Source organism: Fusarium pseudograminearum, chromosome 4 (genome assembly GCF_000303195.2).
Source record: "Fusarium pseudograminearum CS3096 chromosome 4, whole genome shotgun sequence".
NCBI lineage: Eukaryota > Fungi > Ascomycota > Sordariomycetes > Hypocreales > Nectriaceae > Fusarium > Fusarium pseudograminearum.
In genome coordinates this window covers 6,916,550-6,933,088 of record NC_031954.1, presented here as the reverse complement: position 1 = coordinate 6,933,088, position 16,539 = coordinate 6,916,550, and the positions used below count along the sequence as shown (strand labels likewise).

The 16,539-nt window shown below is 49.7% G+C and overlaps 5 protein-coding genes across 5 annotated transcripts, besides 1 other annotated feature; 3 read left to right on the top strand and 2 right to left on the bottom strand.

The window, feature by feature from the left end:
• Nucleotides 1-2,044: 2,044 nt before the first annotated feature.
• Nucleotides 2,045-4,276, top strand: FPSE_05044 (uncharacterized protein; the record flags this gene model as incomplete). The annotated part of the gene is made up of 3 exons (XM_009258162.1): nt 2,045-2,100; nt 2,177-2,333; nt 2,429-4,276. 3 exons carry the CDS (start codon nt 2,045-2,047, stop codon nt 4,274-4,276), a joined length of 2,061 nt encoding a protein of 686 aa, XP_009256437.1.
• Nucleotides 2,911-3,005: a microsatellite.
• Nucleotides 4,277-4,859: 583 nt separating the features above from the next.
• FPSE_05045 (uncharacterized protein) lies at nt 4,860-5,477 on the bottom strand (the record flags this gene model as incomplete). Its single annotated transcript, XM_009258163.1, has 2 exons — nt 4,860-4,892; nt 4,941-5,477. The coding sequence occupies 2 exons, from the start codon at nt 5,475-5,477 to the stop codon at nt 4,860-4,862; spliced, it is 570 nt and encodes a 189-aa protein (XP_009256438.1).
• A 2,659-nt stretch (nt 5,478-8,136) lies between these two features.
• On the top strand, nt 8,137-10,248 carry FPSE_05046 (uncharacterized protein; the record flags this gene model as incomplete). Its single annotated transcript, XM_009258164.1, has 4 exons — nt 8,137-8,170; nt 8,240-8,308; nt 8,397-8,634; nt 8,697-10,248. The coding sequence occupies 4 exons, from the start codon at nt 8,137-8,139 to the stop codon at nt 10,246-10,248; spliced, it is 1,893 nt and encodes a 630-aa protein (XP_009256439.1).
• Nucleotides 10,249-11,858: 1,610 nt separating this feature from the next.
• Nucleotides 11,859-12,301, bottom strand: FPSE_05047 (uncharacterized protein; the record flags this gene model as incomplete). The annotated part of the gene is made up of 3 exons (XM_009258165.1): nt 11,859-11,881; nt 12,005-12,155; nt 12,269-12,301. The coding sequence occupies 3 exons, from the start codon at nt 12,299-12,301 to the stop codon at nt 11,859-11,861; spliced, it is 207 nt and encodes a 68-aa protein (XP_009256440.1).
• Nucleotides 12,302-13,597: 1,296 nt separating this feature from the next.
• FPSE_05048 (uncharacterized protein) lies at nt 13,598-15,835 on the top strand (the record flags this gene model as incomplete). Its single annotated transcript, XM_009258166.1, has 3 exons — nt 13,598-13,713; nt 14,156-14,434; nt 14,491-15,835. The coding sequence occupies 3 exons, from the start codon at nt 13,598-13,600 to the stop codon at nt 15,833-15,835; spliced, it is 1,740 nt and encodes a 579-aa protein (XP_009256441.1).
• Between the last annotated feature and the right edge of the window lie 704 nt (nt 15,836-16,539).

The following is a 16,539-nucleotide window of genomic DNA, read 5'->3' as shown; positions in this document are numbered from 1 at the left end:
CAGCCCCAGGTGGGTTGCATAAAAACCATTGATTTGGTGTGACATAAATATTAGATCACTCTTAGTGTATGTATGGCCTAAGAGTGGACTAATGATTTCGTCTATATGGCCTCAAGTCCCTATTTTTTAGCAACCCGCCTGGTAGATCAGTTAAAGAGACAAAGCTGAAAGTTTACATCCAACGCAGGAACACATGCTCAATCAACGGCCAGTAGTGTTAAACACAGGCACATTAAGAACCCGTCATCCTCATAGATGCAGTCGAATACGAAAGAAGTTGCAGTGAAAAGGGTGGGAACAAAGCGAGGCTAAGCACATGAAGCGTGGAAATATGGGAAGCGAAATCGAGACAGACGGACGCTTTAGCCTTGTTTGCTCTAGTCGACGTGTTGTTTCCCGTTGACATGAACCAGGATATGCCCTGGGCTTGTTGTTTCATGATTTGTGTTGCGCTTTAGCCTTGATCTTCTTTCATTCGAGGTCGCTTGTGATTTGAGGGTTAGTACCTTGTCAGACATACAAAGAGAGTTTCTTCGACTCGTGATTTAATTTTATCGAGAAGCTGAGATCATACTGCACAGCTACATCATCAACTGCACTGCATTAAGCAAGGGAGAAAAGTAAAGTGGTATGACAAGAAAGTGTGTTCATGTTGTTCCTAAAAAGTAGGTGGTTGGTTTGATAACTGCCCGCATTAGGCCTTGACTCTCCTGTTTCCCCAACGTTGGCGCCCTTTTTTAGGGGACTGTTCCAGGGCTTCGAGTGCCGTAGCCTGGCCCACCAAGCCCACCACGACGGTGACGACGGTCAGAGGCAGCCAATCACGCACGACTTAGCTAAGCAAGGAGGTGCTGCGAGTTTCCATGCTTGCTTCCATTTCTTTTTTTTCTCTCCCGTTTTCCCGTCCCAAGTCCCTTTTCTCCATCACGCACGAGTACATTTAGAGTGAACACGATCCGTTGGGCTATTATTAGAAAAAGCCCATCAATCCCCCATCCCATCCCACTCACAGACGCCAGCCAGATTCAGCCCCATCCCAATCGACCTTCTATCTGATCGTCCTTGTCTCTGATGAACTCAACTTTTTGGGGTTAATTGTCTGCTTTTTTCTCCTTAATTGCGACTCCAAGCGCAAGCGCAAGCGCCAGATCGTCATCACCCTTTGACTTCAACTGACATCAATCTACTACTACCTTTGCTCCGCGTCGCGTGTCGCGCAAAGTATCTTTGAAGCTTAGTACTTGCTCACTTGTCGCAACGGCTTATTGGAACGAGCATCTGCTTTTCGCACAACGAATCTCATGATTTACGCGACTCGCATGTCTGCGTCACTCAGCCTGTTCTTCACCCTCATCTCTCCCCAGGGCTAAAAAGGGTACCAATTACCACCAAAAAGCCCAAAAAGCCAAGCTTAAAGAGATACCGTCAACGCGCTACTGCAACAGGTACCCCTCCACTAGTTGCTGACCACAAAGCTACAAAGGTCTGCAACGACCTCGAGGTCCTCTCTCCTCGCATCTTTGAAGGTCTCGGCTTGTCCTAGATCTAAGGAAACCAAACCACCTTTTTGCTTCTGTCGTCAAATCCTCTCCGCTCCCACTCTTTTTTTTTTTTTTTAATTCTTCAAACTACCTTTCCACGGTCACAGCGACAGCCGCTTCCGTCATCTCACCCCCAACCTGCTCCTCTTACTCACGGATTTACCCATCGAGCGTTTACTTGACGTTTTTCGTCCTCTTCGAGCGACTCTATCGGCAGAATCCACTCCACGCAGCCGTTTAACTATTCTTTGTTCTCGCTTACGATTACGACCACAACCGCGCTTTCGACTCGAGCACCTCCCAACCGTCCGACTTGTCTCGCTGTCACCTATCGTCGACTCCTTTCTTTTGCGACGATCTGCGCGACCCGTTTCAATTCCCACTCTACTCCACTGCTTGGCGTCTCTGACGGTTATTTCGTCGTCCTTTTGGCCGCGACCGTTTGGCTTCCCCGCGTGGAAACGCGACACATTTCTCCAACTTGAGACACACAGCCGTTCAACATGGGACGAAGAAAGATTGAGATCAAGGCGATCAAAGATGACAGAAATCGCTCTGTGTAAGTAATACCCGGGTCGTCATTAAATGTCTGGTCCCAGATATCAGGAAGATTCGCGACTAACTGGCGCACACAGCACCTTTTTGAAGCGAAAGGGTGGTCTTTTCAAGAAGGCTCACGAGCTTTCCGTCCTCTGCTCAGTCGATGTCGCCGTCTTCATCTTTGGCAACAACAAAAAGCTCTACGAATATTCGTCAGCGGATATGCGAGAACTTATCCACCGATATCAATATGTGAGTCCACTTTCCATAGTGCCTGGCGCATCTCGAAATTAGGAGATTGGGCCAAAGCGCGGTTAGATCTTGCAGAAAGTACTAACAGATACTAGCATGGTGGCCCAAGTGAACACAAAGGTCCCGCAGACTTTAACGGGGGCAACGATGACGATGATGAAGAGGAAGGCGACGGTACTCCTCCCCATGGGTCCGAGGTGGTGGAGAATCAAATGATGCCTCCTCATCCCTATGGCCAACACCAGCCTCCATTTCCTCAGATCCGACATCAAACACCTTCAGCTTCGCCACCTATAGGCAACGGCGGCGGTCCTTTCCAAGCACATCCCGGACACCCTGTTCAGCGAACACATACTCCACAGCCGTCAATCGGCTCGCGACCGACATCACGAAACGACATGCGCCGAATGGGTCCCGGTATGGTTCAACTTCCACCCCCACCCGGTCCTCAACATCCTGCAATGAACTACATGGCTACTCCTCCGATCTACAACTCGCCCCATCCTCCTTCTGGTCTGCTTCCTCAGCATGCTCCTCATCCGCAATATGGCTACCACCAGCAGCCCCCTCCTATGCCACAGCACCAACAACATCCACAGCATCAGCCGCAACACCAACAGCAACACCAACAGCAACATCAACAGCAACATCAACAGCATCAGCCACATCAACCAGGACCGTATATGGAGGATCGCAGATCGCCCATGCCTTCGCCAATGCCTCCAGCTTACAGTTCGCAGCCGCCATCTCAAGGAATCCAAGCTCCCGCACGTCCTACCCCGTCACCTCAGCCGAACCAGCAACAACATCCCACTTCGACCTATTCGCAAATGTCCCCGCCGCCGCCTCAGCCTGAACGTCGTCTGCAAGATCTTCCGCCCCCGCCGCCTCCTCCTGTAGAAATCAAGACTGAACCACAAGAACGCCCTCAACCGCCTTTACTGAATACGGACAGCGCTATCAAAAAGTTGCCTCAAAGGAAATCACACAGTATCTTTACTCCCATTGAAGAGAACCGGTCCATCTTATCGCAACATCTCGCATCATTCACGGAATCCGGCAAATCAGAATCCGCTGCGGCCGCTGCCGCTGCGAATGCCGCCAATGCCGCCAACCGTTCTCAGTCGGTAGATGTGGCTGCATTGAACCGGGCCGCTGACGCGTCCAAATCGTCACCTCACATGCCCCAGCGCGCCAGCACGCAAACTGATTCAAAGAGAACGGGGTCCTTGTCGTCGATACCAGAATCAGCACCGACTCCGCCTTCACGTTCAAACAGTGCAAAGCTTCCTGGTGGCCCTGGTGGAGCCCGGCCGCGTGGTCCCCGTTTAACGGTGCAGATTCCGGATGGCGGGTCAGAAGGCGGTGGTAGCGCGCGAACTGCCGAATCAAACTCTCCGCGAAATCCTGCGGAAACCACGACACAGGTGCCCCAACGGCACAACTCGCAGTCGTCACTCGTGCTTCCTCCTCCGTCTCCCTCTGCATCAGCGATATTGTCCGCAGGTGCTACTGGTCCTCCGAATCCCTTTGCCCGGCCGCCTCCTCAGCAGAATGTGAATGGTGAAACTCCTGTCTCTGCCTTGCCATCACGTTTCTTGACAAATGAACTCCTGCCGAGTCCAAGTAGCTTCTATCCGGACTGGAACTTCCGGGGAGGTGACAGTAACACCCTGCCGAGTCCGCTGAACTTTGCAACCCCAGTTGTCGGCTCTGGGCCTAGCTTCCTCCGAGATGATACCCTGAACACGACGCCAAATGCAAATTCCAGTATTTTGAAGGAGCTGAAGGATCCTACACCAAATGCCAATGGAATAGCGTCACAAAACTTGAGTGTTTCAAATCATTCTACTGCTACGAAACGAAAGACTCCTGAGCTAGGAGCTACAACCCAGAGTGACGCTTCCGAGGAGTCGGATGCAAAGAGGCTCAGGGTCGAATGATAGCCCTGCCCCTCATCTTCTACTCCATACAAAAGTGCTTTTCGTTATACGCTTCAACCGACAGGGCATCATAGGCCGGCCTCTGTATGCCAGTCATGAAACGTCAGCAATTTAGTCAGTGTCCATCTATGGCCTCAGTCTCTTGTTTGCGAGGCAATCATGCCTGTTTTCTCCTCTTCTTCCTTATGGGCTCGCAGCCCTGAAACTCGCGGTGTGCAAGTAGAACCGTGTATTGGACTGGTATGTTTCGAACACACTGCATGATGAAAAAAATGGAGGGAGTTTGTTATGGGTCTTCTTGTGATTTGTTAATTGTTTTTGTGTGGGTGGTGTTTTTTTTTATCGGGAGTATGGTTAGATGATACCGGCGACGAATATGTTGACCTAATCAATATACTAAGTGAACCAGCTTCAGATTGAGCTGTGGTATTGTCTTGAAACCTAATTCCATTATCTGTATTCCGCTTTTATTTAAGGAGGCTCGTGTAGCCTGTATCTGTAGTATCTAGCCTAGTGCCAGACTGTACAATAATCATTAATCTATCATTACTCGTGTGTTGCAATCAGGAATCTTGCCGTAAATCTAGGCGTAGTTCAAAACTCCTTTAAGAATCCACTGTGACCAAATTAGCATTTCCTTCCATATCGATGACAATCAACTTACAAGCTCTCCGTTACCGACTTGGCTGGCCACACGCTCAACCTCGACCTCATCAGGCATGATAACCTTGTTCCCATCCTTGACGACCCACCAAACCTCCTTACCGCCCAACGTCTTGATCTTCTCCTCCTTCTCCCACGGACTAGCCGGCACGAGATGCGCCTCTACAAAGCGCCTCATATTCTCCTTTGCACGATCCTGTCCACCATCACCCTCGTACGCATCCGCGCCAAACGCATCATAATCAGCAGGTTGCTCCCACGGCTTGCGAGGAAGCGCATCAACAGCTGAATTCAGCGGCGCAAGCACGGTGGTGTTGGTGGACAGATCGGAGAGGCGCGTGTCGGTGGAGGGCTGCATGCGCGCAAAGGAGGAGAAGGACGTGAGGCCGCGGTTGGAACCTAGGATGTCGCTGAGGGCGACGGAGGGTTGGACTGAGGGGGAGTCGGAGGATGGCATTATAGGGAGATGGCCGTTGAGAGGGATTTGGGAGGATGTTGCGAGGCTTATTAGGGCTGTCAGGGCGATGAGAGGTTGCATGGTGTTTTACTGGGTGGAGATGTAGGAGTGAAGTGATATTGAAGAATGTACGTCATGAGGGGAGGGACGTGATGAAGAAATCATGTGGAGGTGGGGTCTGAGTAGACCAATCAGATAACATGATGTTGAAGTGAATCAAGGATAAGAGGTCGTCTGCAGTGTACAGAGTACTGCATGTATGTAATTGAGATACATGGAAGAGCAATAAAGCTGTTTATCTGGAAAGACGGGCGTCATGTTACTTCAATGGTTCGCTGGTAGAATGTCGTTGTGCGAAGCAACAAGTCAAGGCGGATGAACTCAGTCCCATGCTTGCAAAAAAAGGTGGAAAAGTACGAATGAACAAACATGCCGAGTCGCCATGGATTGTTTTCCGGACAACTCGAAAGGGATGGGTTTGACTTTGAGCAAATATTTCCATCGAGGTACGGGTCCTGCGCATGTTTAGACTATGTCTTTAAATAGGGTACGAACTATTAGCCTCCTCGACTTGTCAAGTCAACTAGGGGTGAACTATCACCGTTGCAGAGGGGACACCAAGAGATATTGGATATGTTCAGGTTGTCTTCTTTGCCAACAATACAATATATGGCATGTTTAGGATTGATTGCGTAGCAATTGCTTTTAGAAGGATCGACCATCCGGTGCTCGAGTCTACTATGGCGTGCCAAATTTGTCCATGGCTTCACTTTTAGTTTGCACTCACTTTGAACATAACGGCGACGTTGTAACTTCATATCTCGACCTTGGGATATTAGAAAGATTGACCGTTAGATGAACAAGAGACGGACTTGTAAGTCAGTCTATGCTATTCATTAGACTTTTAGGCTATTCGAAAATGAAGTTGCATTCCCATTTATGAGCATTCACATGTGAAAGTCCCGGATGAGTCAGCGCTATCCCCAGAATTCAAATGAGAATGGCCGAGGGTCTGGAGAAAACAAAGCAGTGAGAAGTGGCGTATTCTGGGGTCAGATGATGCACGTGTACTAGAAATCCGGGGAAAACTCAAAAGTGCAGTGTCTCGCTTCAGCGGCAAACTGAAGTGAAACCAGGAGGCAGACTTTCACGTGCTTTTTTCTGAGGAAAAGACGAATGGTAAGCCCTGGAAAAGAAAAAAGAGTCCAGCTGACCAGATCTGACTGTCACAAGCCTCTTGGAGAATGTATGTTTTCTGCACCTTAGTCATGAACGTGGGGAAAATGGCGGCATGCTCCAGAGGGCATAGGCGTCATGGAGTAGGATGATCAGAGGTGCAGCGATTCATGTGCCTGCTGAAAGAAACATGTGAAAACCGGACGGCACTTTGTTCTCTCTTTACGTCTGGGGAATACAACCACTTTATATCACGTGTATACCTCGAGAAGCATTCTCATTTAGCCATTGACAGTCCGGTTACTTGGCCGAGGCGGTCGGTCACAAGTCCGGCTGTGTGGGGATTGGAGAAGGAAGGTATGATTGGTGGTTTTGGAGGGTATCAAAGACGAGAGAAAGTGAGGAGAAGGCTTTCTCACATGCTCGTGTTATTGTCAGAGTATCAGCTATAACAAAATGTATAGTGAAACGCCTGGTCAATACCACGTGCTATCATTACAAGACAACATCACTACCCTGTTCAATGAAATCCAGAAACAGGAACTGTGATGCTGCCAAGTCAAGAATTACTCCTTAGCTTCCCCCACACGAACGTTCATCTCGAGTAGCGGAGACCTCGGCACATCAGAGGCCATAGTCGGTGGGTTGCCCGGTCGCCGGGGGTAAAGCGGGTGGTGTTTCGGCGTAGCTTGCGGCGAGGATTGCGATATTGGAGAGGTTTCTGTCAAAGTAACTGGATATCTGCGGTTCAGCTCGTCAACTCGGCCATCAGCTCATGTTCCCTCTCTAACCCAACTGAGAAACAACATGATGCCATGTCATGCAATGCAATACCAATATTCGAAGCATCCCCCCAATCCCCAAATATTTGAAGCCCGTAGCGGGGGTGGATACAGGCGGGTGGACGCTAAGTCTCAGTGGGTATGAGAGCCGCTTCCGGGGAGCAATCCTGGACTGGGCCTGCTGAGAAAATGCCAACATCTGATTTGCGCCTGTTGTTTGGTACTCCCCGCAAGTATTTGTTCGTGACAGACATGATCAAGACAATAAAAACGGCTTCATAACAGTTTAAAGTGGCAATAAAGTAGATGTACAGCTTAAAAGTATAAATCACAACGGCTTTTGGTGAACTCTTAGCTTTAAAAAAGTATCTAGTTCTTACGATCGACCCTTCGTTGTTAAACTCTCGAAACCAGGAATGGAACAGGTTGGATTGCACGCGCTCGCTCGCTCGCTAGGTCATCATGGGGATGGATGGTCATGGTTCGACCTCGGCTTCTGCGCCTTAGGCCAAGGATCTTGCCCCTCGGCCTTGTGGGCGTCCAGTCGAGTCGAGTCGCATGGATCGCATCGACTAAATAAGACTTGTCCTCGATCCTCTCTTCCCTTCCCCGACCTTTTCTTTTTTGGATTTGTTTTCTTAATTCCTTCATCAACACTTTCACCTCCAATCTCCATCTCCCTCTTTTTTGTATTATTCTCCATTGGCGTGGGAGTCTAATCTGCTGTGTCTTGAATCATTCTCTTACTTCCTCGTATACCCTCCACATAACAATACACAACAATGGCTCCTAGAGTGATTGTCGTAGGCGGTGGCCGTAAGTTGACAATGACGCTCAAAGTCGCTGCACGCGATCAAATCATCCCATGCTAATACACATATTCAGTCTCTGGTCTGTCTGCTGCGCACACCATCTACCTGGCTGGCGGCAACGTCGTTGTCCTCGACAAGCAGGGTAAGTCTCCGACCCGAACCAATAGCCCTCAGCGCATTTGAGCGCCTGGGTTCGGTCTCAATGCGCGTAACTCAGCTGACATGCGCAGGCTTCTTTGGTGGAAACTCTACCAAGGCTACTTCCGGTATCAACGGTGCTCTCACAAGAACGCAAGTCGACACTGGCATTCCCGACAGCGTCAAGCAGTTCTACGACGATACCCTCAAGTCTGCCCGTGACAAGGCCCGTCCCGACCTCATCAAGGTCCTTACCTACAAGTCCGCTGCTGCCGTTGAGTGGCTCCAGGATGAGTTCAACCTCGACCTCACCCTCGTTTCTCGTCTCGGGTATGTTCAATTCACTACCTACCTGTCCAGTGCCAAAAACAGCCTGCTAACAATCGACACAGTGGTCACTCCCAGCCCCGAACCCACCGAGGACACGATGCCAAGTTCCCCGGCATGGCCATCACCTACGCCCTGATGCAGCGCCTCGAGGAGCTTGCCGAGAGCGAGCCCGGCCGCGTCGAGATCGTCAAGAAGGCTCGTGTCACCGAGCTCAACAAGGAGGGCAACAAGGTCACTGGTGTCAAGTACGAGCACAACGGTGAGATCGTCTCCGTCGATGGTCCCGTCGTCCTCGCTACCGGTGGCTACGCCGCTGATTTCTCCGACTCTTCTCTGCTCAAGAAGCACCGTCCCGATACCTACGGCCTTGCCACCACAAACGGCACACACGCCACTGGTGACGGTCAGAAGATGGTCATGGCCATCGGTGGTAACGGTATCGATATGGACAAGGTCCAGGTCCACCCCACAGGTCTCGTCGACCCCAAGGACCCCGGCTCCAAGTGGAAGTTCCTCGCTGCCGAGGCTCTCCGTGGTGAGGGTGGTCTCCTGCTCAACGCCGACGGTGACCGATTCTGCGACGAGCTTGGTCACCGTGACTACGTCTCCGGCATGATGTGGGACGAGAAGAAGAAGGACAAGTTCCCCATCCGACTTATCCTCAACTCCAAGGCCTCCAAGGTCCTTGACTTCCACACCCGTCACTACTCTGGCCGTGGTCTCATGAAGAAGATGACCGGCAAGGAGCTCGCCAAGGAGATTGGCTGCACCCCCGAGCACCTCCAGAAGACCTTCTCTACCTACAACGATATTGCCGACGGCAAGCAGAAGGACCCCTGGGGCAAGAAGTTCTTCCACAACCTGCCTGTCAACGTTGACGATGACTTCCACGTTGCCGTCATGGAGCCCGTTCTCCACTTCACCATGGGTGGTATTGAGATCAACGACAAGGCTCAAGTCCTCAACCAGGAGAAGCAGCCCTTTGAGGGTCTTTACGCCTGTGGTGAGTTGGCCGGTGGTGTCCACGGTGCTAACCGTCTTGGTGGCTCTTCTCTTCTCGGCTGTGTTGTCTACGGTCGTGTTGCTGGTGACACTGCCAGCAACTACCTCTTCCAGAACGCTCTCAAGGGTGGTGCTGGCAGCGCCGCTGAGCGTGTTGGTCAAATCTCTCTGCACCTCGACCCTTCAGTCCCCAACCAGGTGACTGTCTCTTGGGGTGCTCCTGGCGCCGCTTCCGGCTCCGGAGCTCCTTCAAAGGTCGACGAGCACGCCAGCGCTGCCGCCGGTCCCAACCCCGTCAAGGAGGACGGTGCCAAGGCTGCTAAGCCCAACGACCCCAAGGCCTTCAAGGTGCCCGAGAAGGAGTACACTATGGAGGAGATCGCCGAGCACAACACCAAGGACAACGTCTGGGTCGTCGTCAAGGGTGTCGTCCTGGACCTGAGCGACTGGCTCGAGGAGCACCCCGGCGGCGTGCAGGCCATTCTCAACTTCATGGGCCGCGACGCGACCGAGGAGTTTGAGATGTTGCACGACGATGAGGTCATCCCCAAGTACGCGCCTCAGCAGGTCATCGGCCGCGTCAAGGGCCAGGAGGTTACTCTCGAGCCTTAGAGGTTATGTGGAGACACTTGATGTAACGACGGTGACGCGGCAAACAAAAGAACAAGCCGACATGAACTTTTTACAGTTGTTGTGTGTTTTTGTGCGAGTTAATCCTCATGGCCGAAAAAGGGCTTTTTGGCAAATTAGGCGTCCAGGAACTTTTTTTGTATTGTATCGATAGGCGGGATGCATGCAGCTTGGTTGCAATCTAGTTTATACAATTTATTTATGGAAGATATCTACATAACCATTTACACGAATTACCCCTATCGTCTCTAAAACTCTGTGATCAGTTTGTATAGTTTGCGGCTTGGCGTTGATCAACGGAGTGGCTTGGTATAGCACATGTATCACGACGGTTCTTTTTTTGAATGGGCCTTTTGTGATTGTGCCTGACGATCAAGATGGGAAGGGAGAGTTTTTGTCGTCTTGAGAGAGTTTTTCGTTACACTACCACGCGGCCCTGAGAAAACGTTGCATTTGATCAAGTATTTGTGTAGGATTCACGGGTGAAGCGTTGCAATGTCAAGGTATCATTGATGATATCAGACTTTTGCTCATCAGTTGTTGTTGAACCTCAAGTATCCAGCTTGACACGCCCTTGATCATGATGAGCACAAGCTGAGACTACCTGGAGAAACCAGCTACTTTAATAATTAGCACAGTTAATATGCCCAACCGCTCAAATTAAACTGGTTTTTTGAAGTTCCGTACTGCAGCTATGCAGGTAGTTTAACTTGAAGTCTAGGGTAAATCTCGTAGCTCAGTTCAGCTCAGTCTCTTCTCTCTAAGCTCGTATCCGCTCATCCGAAAGTACCTAATCATGCCAATTACTATACGCGCACGAGATAGAATCTGACATGCTGCGATTAATTGATCCACGTGAAGATGACAGCCGTCTGAGATGATCAGCGCGGCATTTCTGACACTTTTTGTTTGCCAAGGGGGCGTTCGGCCTTGCGGTCTTTGATCCTTGTTCCCCGTACTTTCTTACTGCACCCCGCAAAAAGTTACGCCGAGCATGTGTTAGACGATGAATGTACCTGACTTGTCTTTAATGAAGGAATGTGAAGCTATAGATTGATGGAGAAGATATTGTTTTTGGTGAGATGGTGGAATAGAAGAGTCTATTGCCTTGTTGCTAACGCTACAAGATAGATATCAACTTGACCCTGGCACAATTGCCAGCATTACGACAAGTACCTAGGTCACATTGTTTCGTCTGAATCCTTTGAGTTGGATGTAACAGTATTTGCAAGCTTCCCATTCGGGACACGTTCATCTGTAGCCTCTGATGTAGAGTGACCAAGCCACCAAAGCCACGGCTTCTTATGCCTGCCTAGACGCCAAGTGAGGGAGAAAGCATGCATGACCAGAAGAGAACTTGCTCTTTGGTGGTGATGTATCGAATAGCAGTAGACTGTCCTAGTCACAGTAGCTAGGTAATTTATCAAGGACTCTTTGATCTGCCGCTGTTGTTTCGGCTTCCGAACTGACAGGAGCGGCTGAACCCGCGAAATGGGCTCTGATTGTTGTCGATCAATCAGGCCATTTTATTCTTATTTTTTTTATTGGCCGGTTCATAAAGGCCAGCCACTTTGGAACGTGCATGAATAGAACTAGAAAATCTTGCTTCCTGGTCCTGTTAAACACGTTATAACGTGGGAGGCTTGAAATTCAATTGTCTTTCATGAACTTTTGTCAACGAAAATATGCGGTTTGTCTGACAGTTGTCATGTTCATTTGTCTGTCATATTGAACTTACCCACAAGGGTCGTCGTTGGCGACGCGAGCTCGCTCTTCAAATCATGGCCGCCAAGTACCGGTACCCGAGACTGGACCCTTGCGGGGGAAGAGCTGGAGACTGTGCATACTGTGCAGAGTCGCACGTACTCTGGGGGTACCTGCGCTATGATCTGATGGCGAATAGAAACTTGCTGGTACAGTAGAGGATGCGGTTCCGTTGGAAGGGGTGCTAGACCGGGGTAAGCGCTGCATGGCGGAGGCACCGTTATGTCTTGCGACGTACATAGTACAGTGTTCTGACTGTGCTTCTTGGCATGGTTGAGTTTATCTGGAAGTTGAAGTTTTGATTAATACTCTGTGTTTGTCATGTGTTGAGCTGATGTATCTGATGATGGTAATAGTATCGAGTCAGACTCAGGCTTTGGGCTTGATTATACCAGATCTGGACGAAGCTAAAGCAAGGTTATTATTGTGATGCGGAATCTTTGTTCCCCTGTTGTATGAAGGGTTGTTGGTTATCCAGGCTACTCTCCCTCACTGCTACCTTGAAGCAGTTGACTCTCCGCCATTTGACTTTTTGACTGCAGCTAACAAACAGACAGCAACGGTAAACCGGACGCGGAATGAAACTAACCAACAGCTGAATACCTTTTTTCCCCTGCCATTCTTTTTCTAGACGCTGCTTTAACTTGACCTGAATCCGCTAACACAAGACAAGACAAGGACCGTGTCTAGGTGACTCAGTTTCAGATTCGTGGCGCTCAGACAGTCGAGGTCTCCCCGTCGGGTTTCTGGAAGGGGACGCGTGCGCAATGTTGTGCGATGTGAAGAAGAATAAAATGTCCTGGAGTGAAAGGGGAGATTTGGTGTTGGTGTTGTGTAATGCTACAATCAAAAGGGAAGGGACCTAAAAATCAACCTATCGTCAACTGTAGCGGGAGCGAGAGCGAGGCCCGAGGAGCGCACTGTGACTTCGCTTAGCTCAGCCAGTCCACGCTCTCCACTGGAAGTGCTTGACGAGGTTCCAGTGGCTGCAGGGCAGGGAGCCAATGCTTGGGCCTTGTACAAGAATGGGCTAGCATTACCCCCAGAGCGATGATCCCTTCCATTTCGGCTTCTTGCGTCTGGAGACGGAACACTCTTTATTTGCATTCAGGTCTGTCCCTGCCCCTCTCTCTGTCTTTCTTTTTTCTACCTGGGACCTGGCTACCTGGACCTGACCCAGCTGAACATTTGAGATTACAGATACAAGACGACGTTATTCATCCGCATCTCTCAGTATCAACTCATGATATTGACATATTTATCTTTTATTTTTCACTGTTACCCATGTACCACGTGCTCTCCCTTCTCCTCTAAACGACTAGAGCCGAGCATTGACTTTAACCAAAACCTACCCCCCCAAGTACCCCGTACCCAGTGCGAGACCCCAGGAGTCAACCAGTCCAGTGGCCATCTGCCATCCGCCATCCCAATATTACCCACACGGAATCGCCCAATGTCCCCCCGTTGATCTCTCAACCCCTTCAACCTCCACCAAAATCTCGCCGACTCGGAGCCTTTCGCTCTCGACACCTCTGAACCCTGGATTGACGACTTCAACACCGACACCATGGCCATTGCCATGGGCTGGCAGAAACCCGACAATGTCGCGGGCTCGTCGGCGCCGGCCATCATGGTCGGTCTCTTCGTTGCCTCTGGCGGGTTACTGTTCGGCTACGATACTGGGTAAGACAGACCACCAATTTCTTGATCTTTTGATGCCGGAAATGCGATTTATTGCGACTGGGAAAACACGGCGATATCGAAAACTGCGAAACCGACGACAAGAGATGGATTAAGGGACTTTCTTTGACGCTTTGACGGTCATTCACGATTGACTTTTGGACGATGCGACAACGGCGGCGAACCTTGTGTGTATCGGCGAAGATGACGCCGATACCATCACCACATTATCATGTCGAAACAACAAAAACCGATGATACTGCGAAGAAATGCGAGATGGAATTATACGATACCGATATCAAAAACGATAGCGACCTGTATTTGTGAACCCGCCAAGATGGAACTACCAACTGGATCCTGAACCGCATTCGCTCATCCATAACCAAATCACTTCATCGCGTCACATTATTTATCAGTCCCAAATACTAACCATCTATCTTTGCAGAGCCATCAACGGTATCCTTGCCATGACAGAGTTCAAGGAACAGTTCGGAAAACACACAAATTGCGTCGATGAAAACGGCGCCGTCGACATTTGCACAAAAGACTCATCCATCATTGTCGCTATTCTAAGTGCTGGCACTGCCTTTGGTGCTCTACTCGCCGCACCTACCGGCGACTCACTAGGTCGTCGCAAGACTCTACTTCTGGCCGTCGCCATCTTCTGCGTCGGTGCCATCTTTCAAGTTGCTGCTAACAATATTGACTTGTTGCTGGTCGGAAGGTACGTTCCCACTTAAATTGAGTCGGAGGGTCAGATCATTGACTAACCGTCTACAGATTCTTTGCTGGTGTAGGTGTTGGCCTTATCTCTGTTCTCGTTCCATTATATCAGTCCGAAATGGCGCCCAAATGGATAAGAGGTACTCTTGTCTGCGCCTACCAGTTATCAATAACCTTTGGCCTTCTTGCTGCCTCCATTGTCAACATTCTCGCCTCCAAACTCAACAACTCATCTGCATACCGCATTCCTCTTGGCCTTCAAATCGTCCCAGCCATTATTCTTACCGGAGGTCTATTACTGTTACCAGAAACACCTCGCTTTCTTGTTAAGAAGGGCTTGCATGAAGCCGCCGGCCTATCACTTAGTCGGCTACGACGACTCGACATCACCCATCCGGCACTCGTTGATGAATTGCAAGAGATGATTGCCAACCATCAATACGAACTAACATTAGGTCCGGACAGCTACAAACAACTTTTTATCGGCTCACCACATCTTGGTCGACGAATGTTTACTGGATGCGGACTCCAAATGCTTCAACAACTTACCGGTATCAACTTTATAATGTATTACAGCACATCGTTCTTTGACGGCGCCGGCGTTGAAAGCCCTTACACCAAGTCACTTATCATCAACATTATCAACGTTGTATCGACAATACCAGGTCTATTGGTCATCGAGAAATGGGGCCGACGAAGACTTTTGATGATTGGAGCCCTTGGTATGGCTGGTTGCCAACTTCTCATGGCATCATTCGATACTGCGACAGGACAAAGCTATGAGAAGGCGTCACAAACCATCCTCATCGCCTTTTGTGCCATCAACATTTTCTTTTTCGCTGCATCTTGGGGTCCCGTGGTCTGGGTCGTCACTTCTGAAATTTACCCTCTAAAAGTCCGAGCAAAGGCCATGTCCGTTTCAACAGCATCAAACTGGCTTCTCAACTTTGCCATTGCTTACTGCGCCCCTTACTTGGTCGGCACAGGACCGGGCAACGCCTCCTTTGGTCCAAAAATCTTCTTTATCTGGGGCGCCTTTTGCATTCTGGCCGTTTTCTTTGTGTGGTGCATGGTGTATGAGACGAGCAAGATCAGCCTGGAACAGATCGACGAAATGTACGAACGTGTGAACCATGCATGGAACAGTAAATCATTCGAACCGAGCTGGAGTTTCCAGCAGATGCTCAACGATGGATGGTCGCCAAGCGCTCAACCTCCAGCTGATCACGAGCTTCAAACGACAACAAGCGCATCAAGCGCAGATACAACCTTGGGTGACGGCGATGCGTCTTCCATAACCGTTAGCCAGAGCAACAACAACAGTTCATCGCCTAATAACAACAATGACCAGAACAAAGGTCCACCGGCCATGTCAATGGCCAATGTTGACTTCAGCTACTAGGCTCTGAGCCGTCGAATTGTTTGTTTGTCTATATTGCGTGTCTTTCACCCTCAACGTCACATAGGGAATCAGCGATGGAGTTCACGACGAAGTGGAGTTTGTGGGGTTTACGCGTTAATGTGTTTTATATTATATGGTTTCTTTGTTTTCTAACCCACGTCACATGGGTCATATCACCCCCCCGCTTGGGGTCATGGGACTGTTCGGTACCGGGGATTTGGGTAGGATACCACTCTTGGCTCTTGGACTTATATCATGATTTATCATTCTTTCAAGGAGTCAAGTGTCTTTATGTCGTTGATGAATGGATGCCCGGATACCCTGTGGGCAGCGGCTAATTGTCAAGCGAAGCGAGGTGAAGGCGCATGGCCATGGATTTTCTTGGGTAACAGAAAGGACATTGCATTATCAATCTGATTGCCAGTTGGCTTCGAATTCTAACCTTATCATATCTCACGTGTGTATGAACCGACCGTGCATGAACTGTTCGTGAGGTAACGAAACCTAGCCTTGGGATGCATTGTTATTGTGTTCAGTCTAGCATGGACTGTTCATAAGGGGAGGGCTGTTGAATACAATGTCACTACAAGTCTTTGACTTTGTTCCTCAAAAGCTCATAGTCATTCCCAGACTCACGACTATTGTTACTGTTCAATCACCTTGTACCTACAACTGGGAAAGCTATACCATAATGTCGCCCCTGT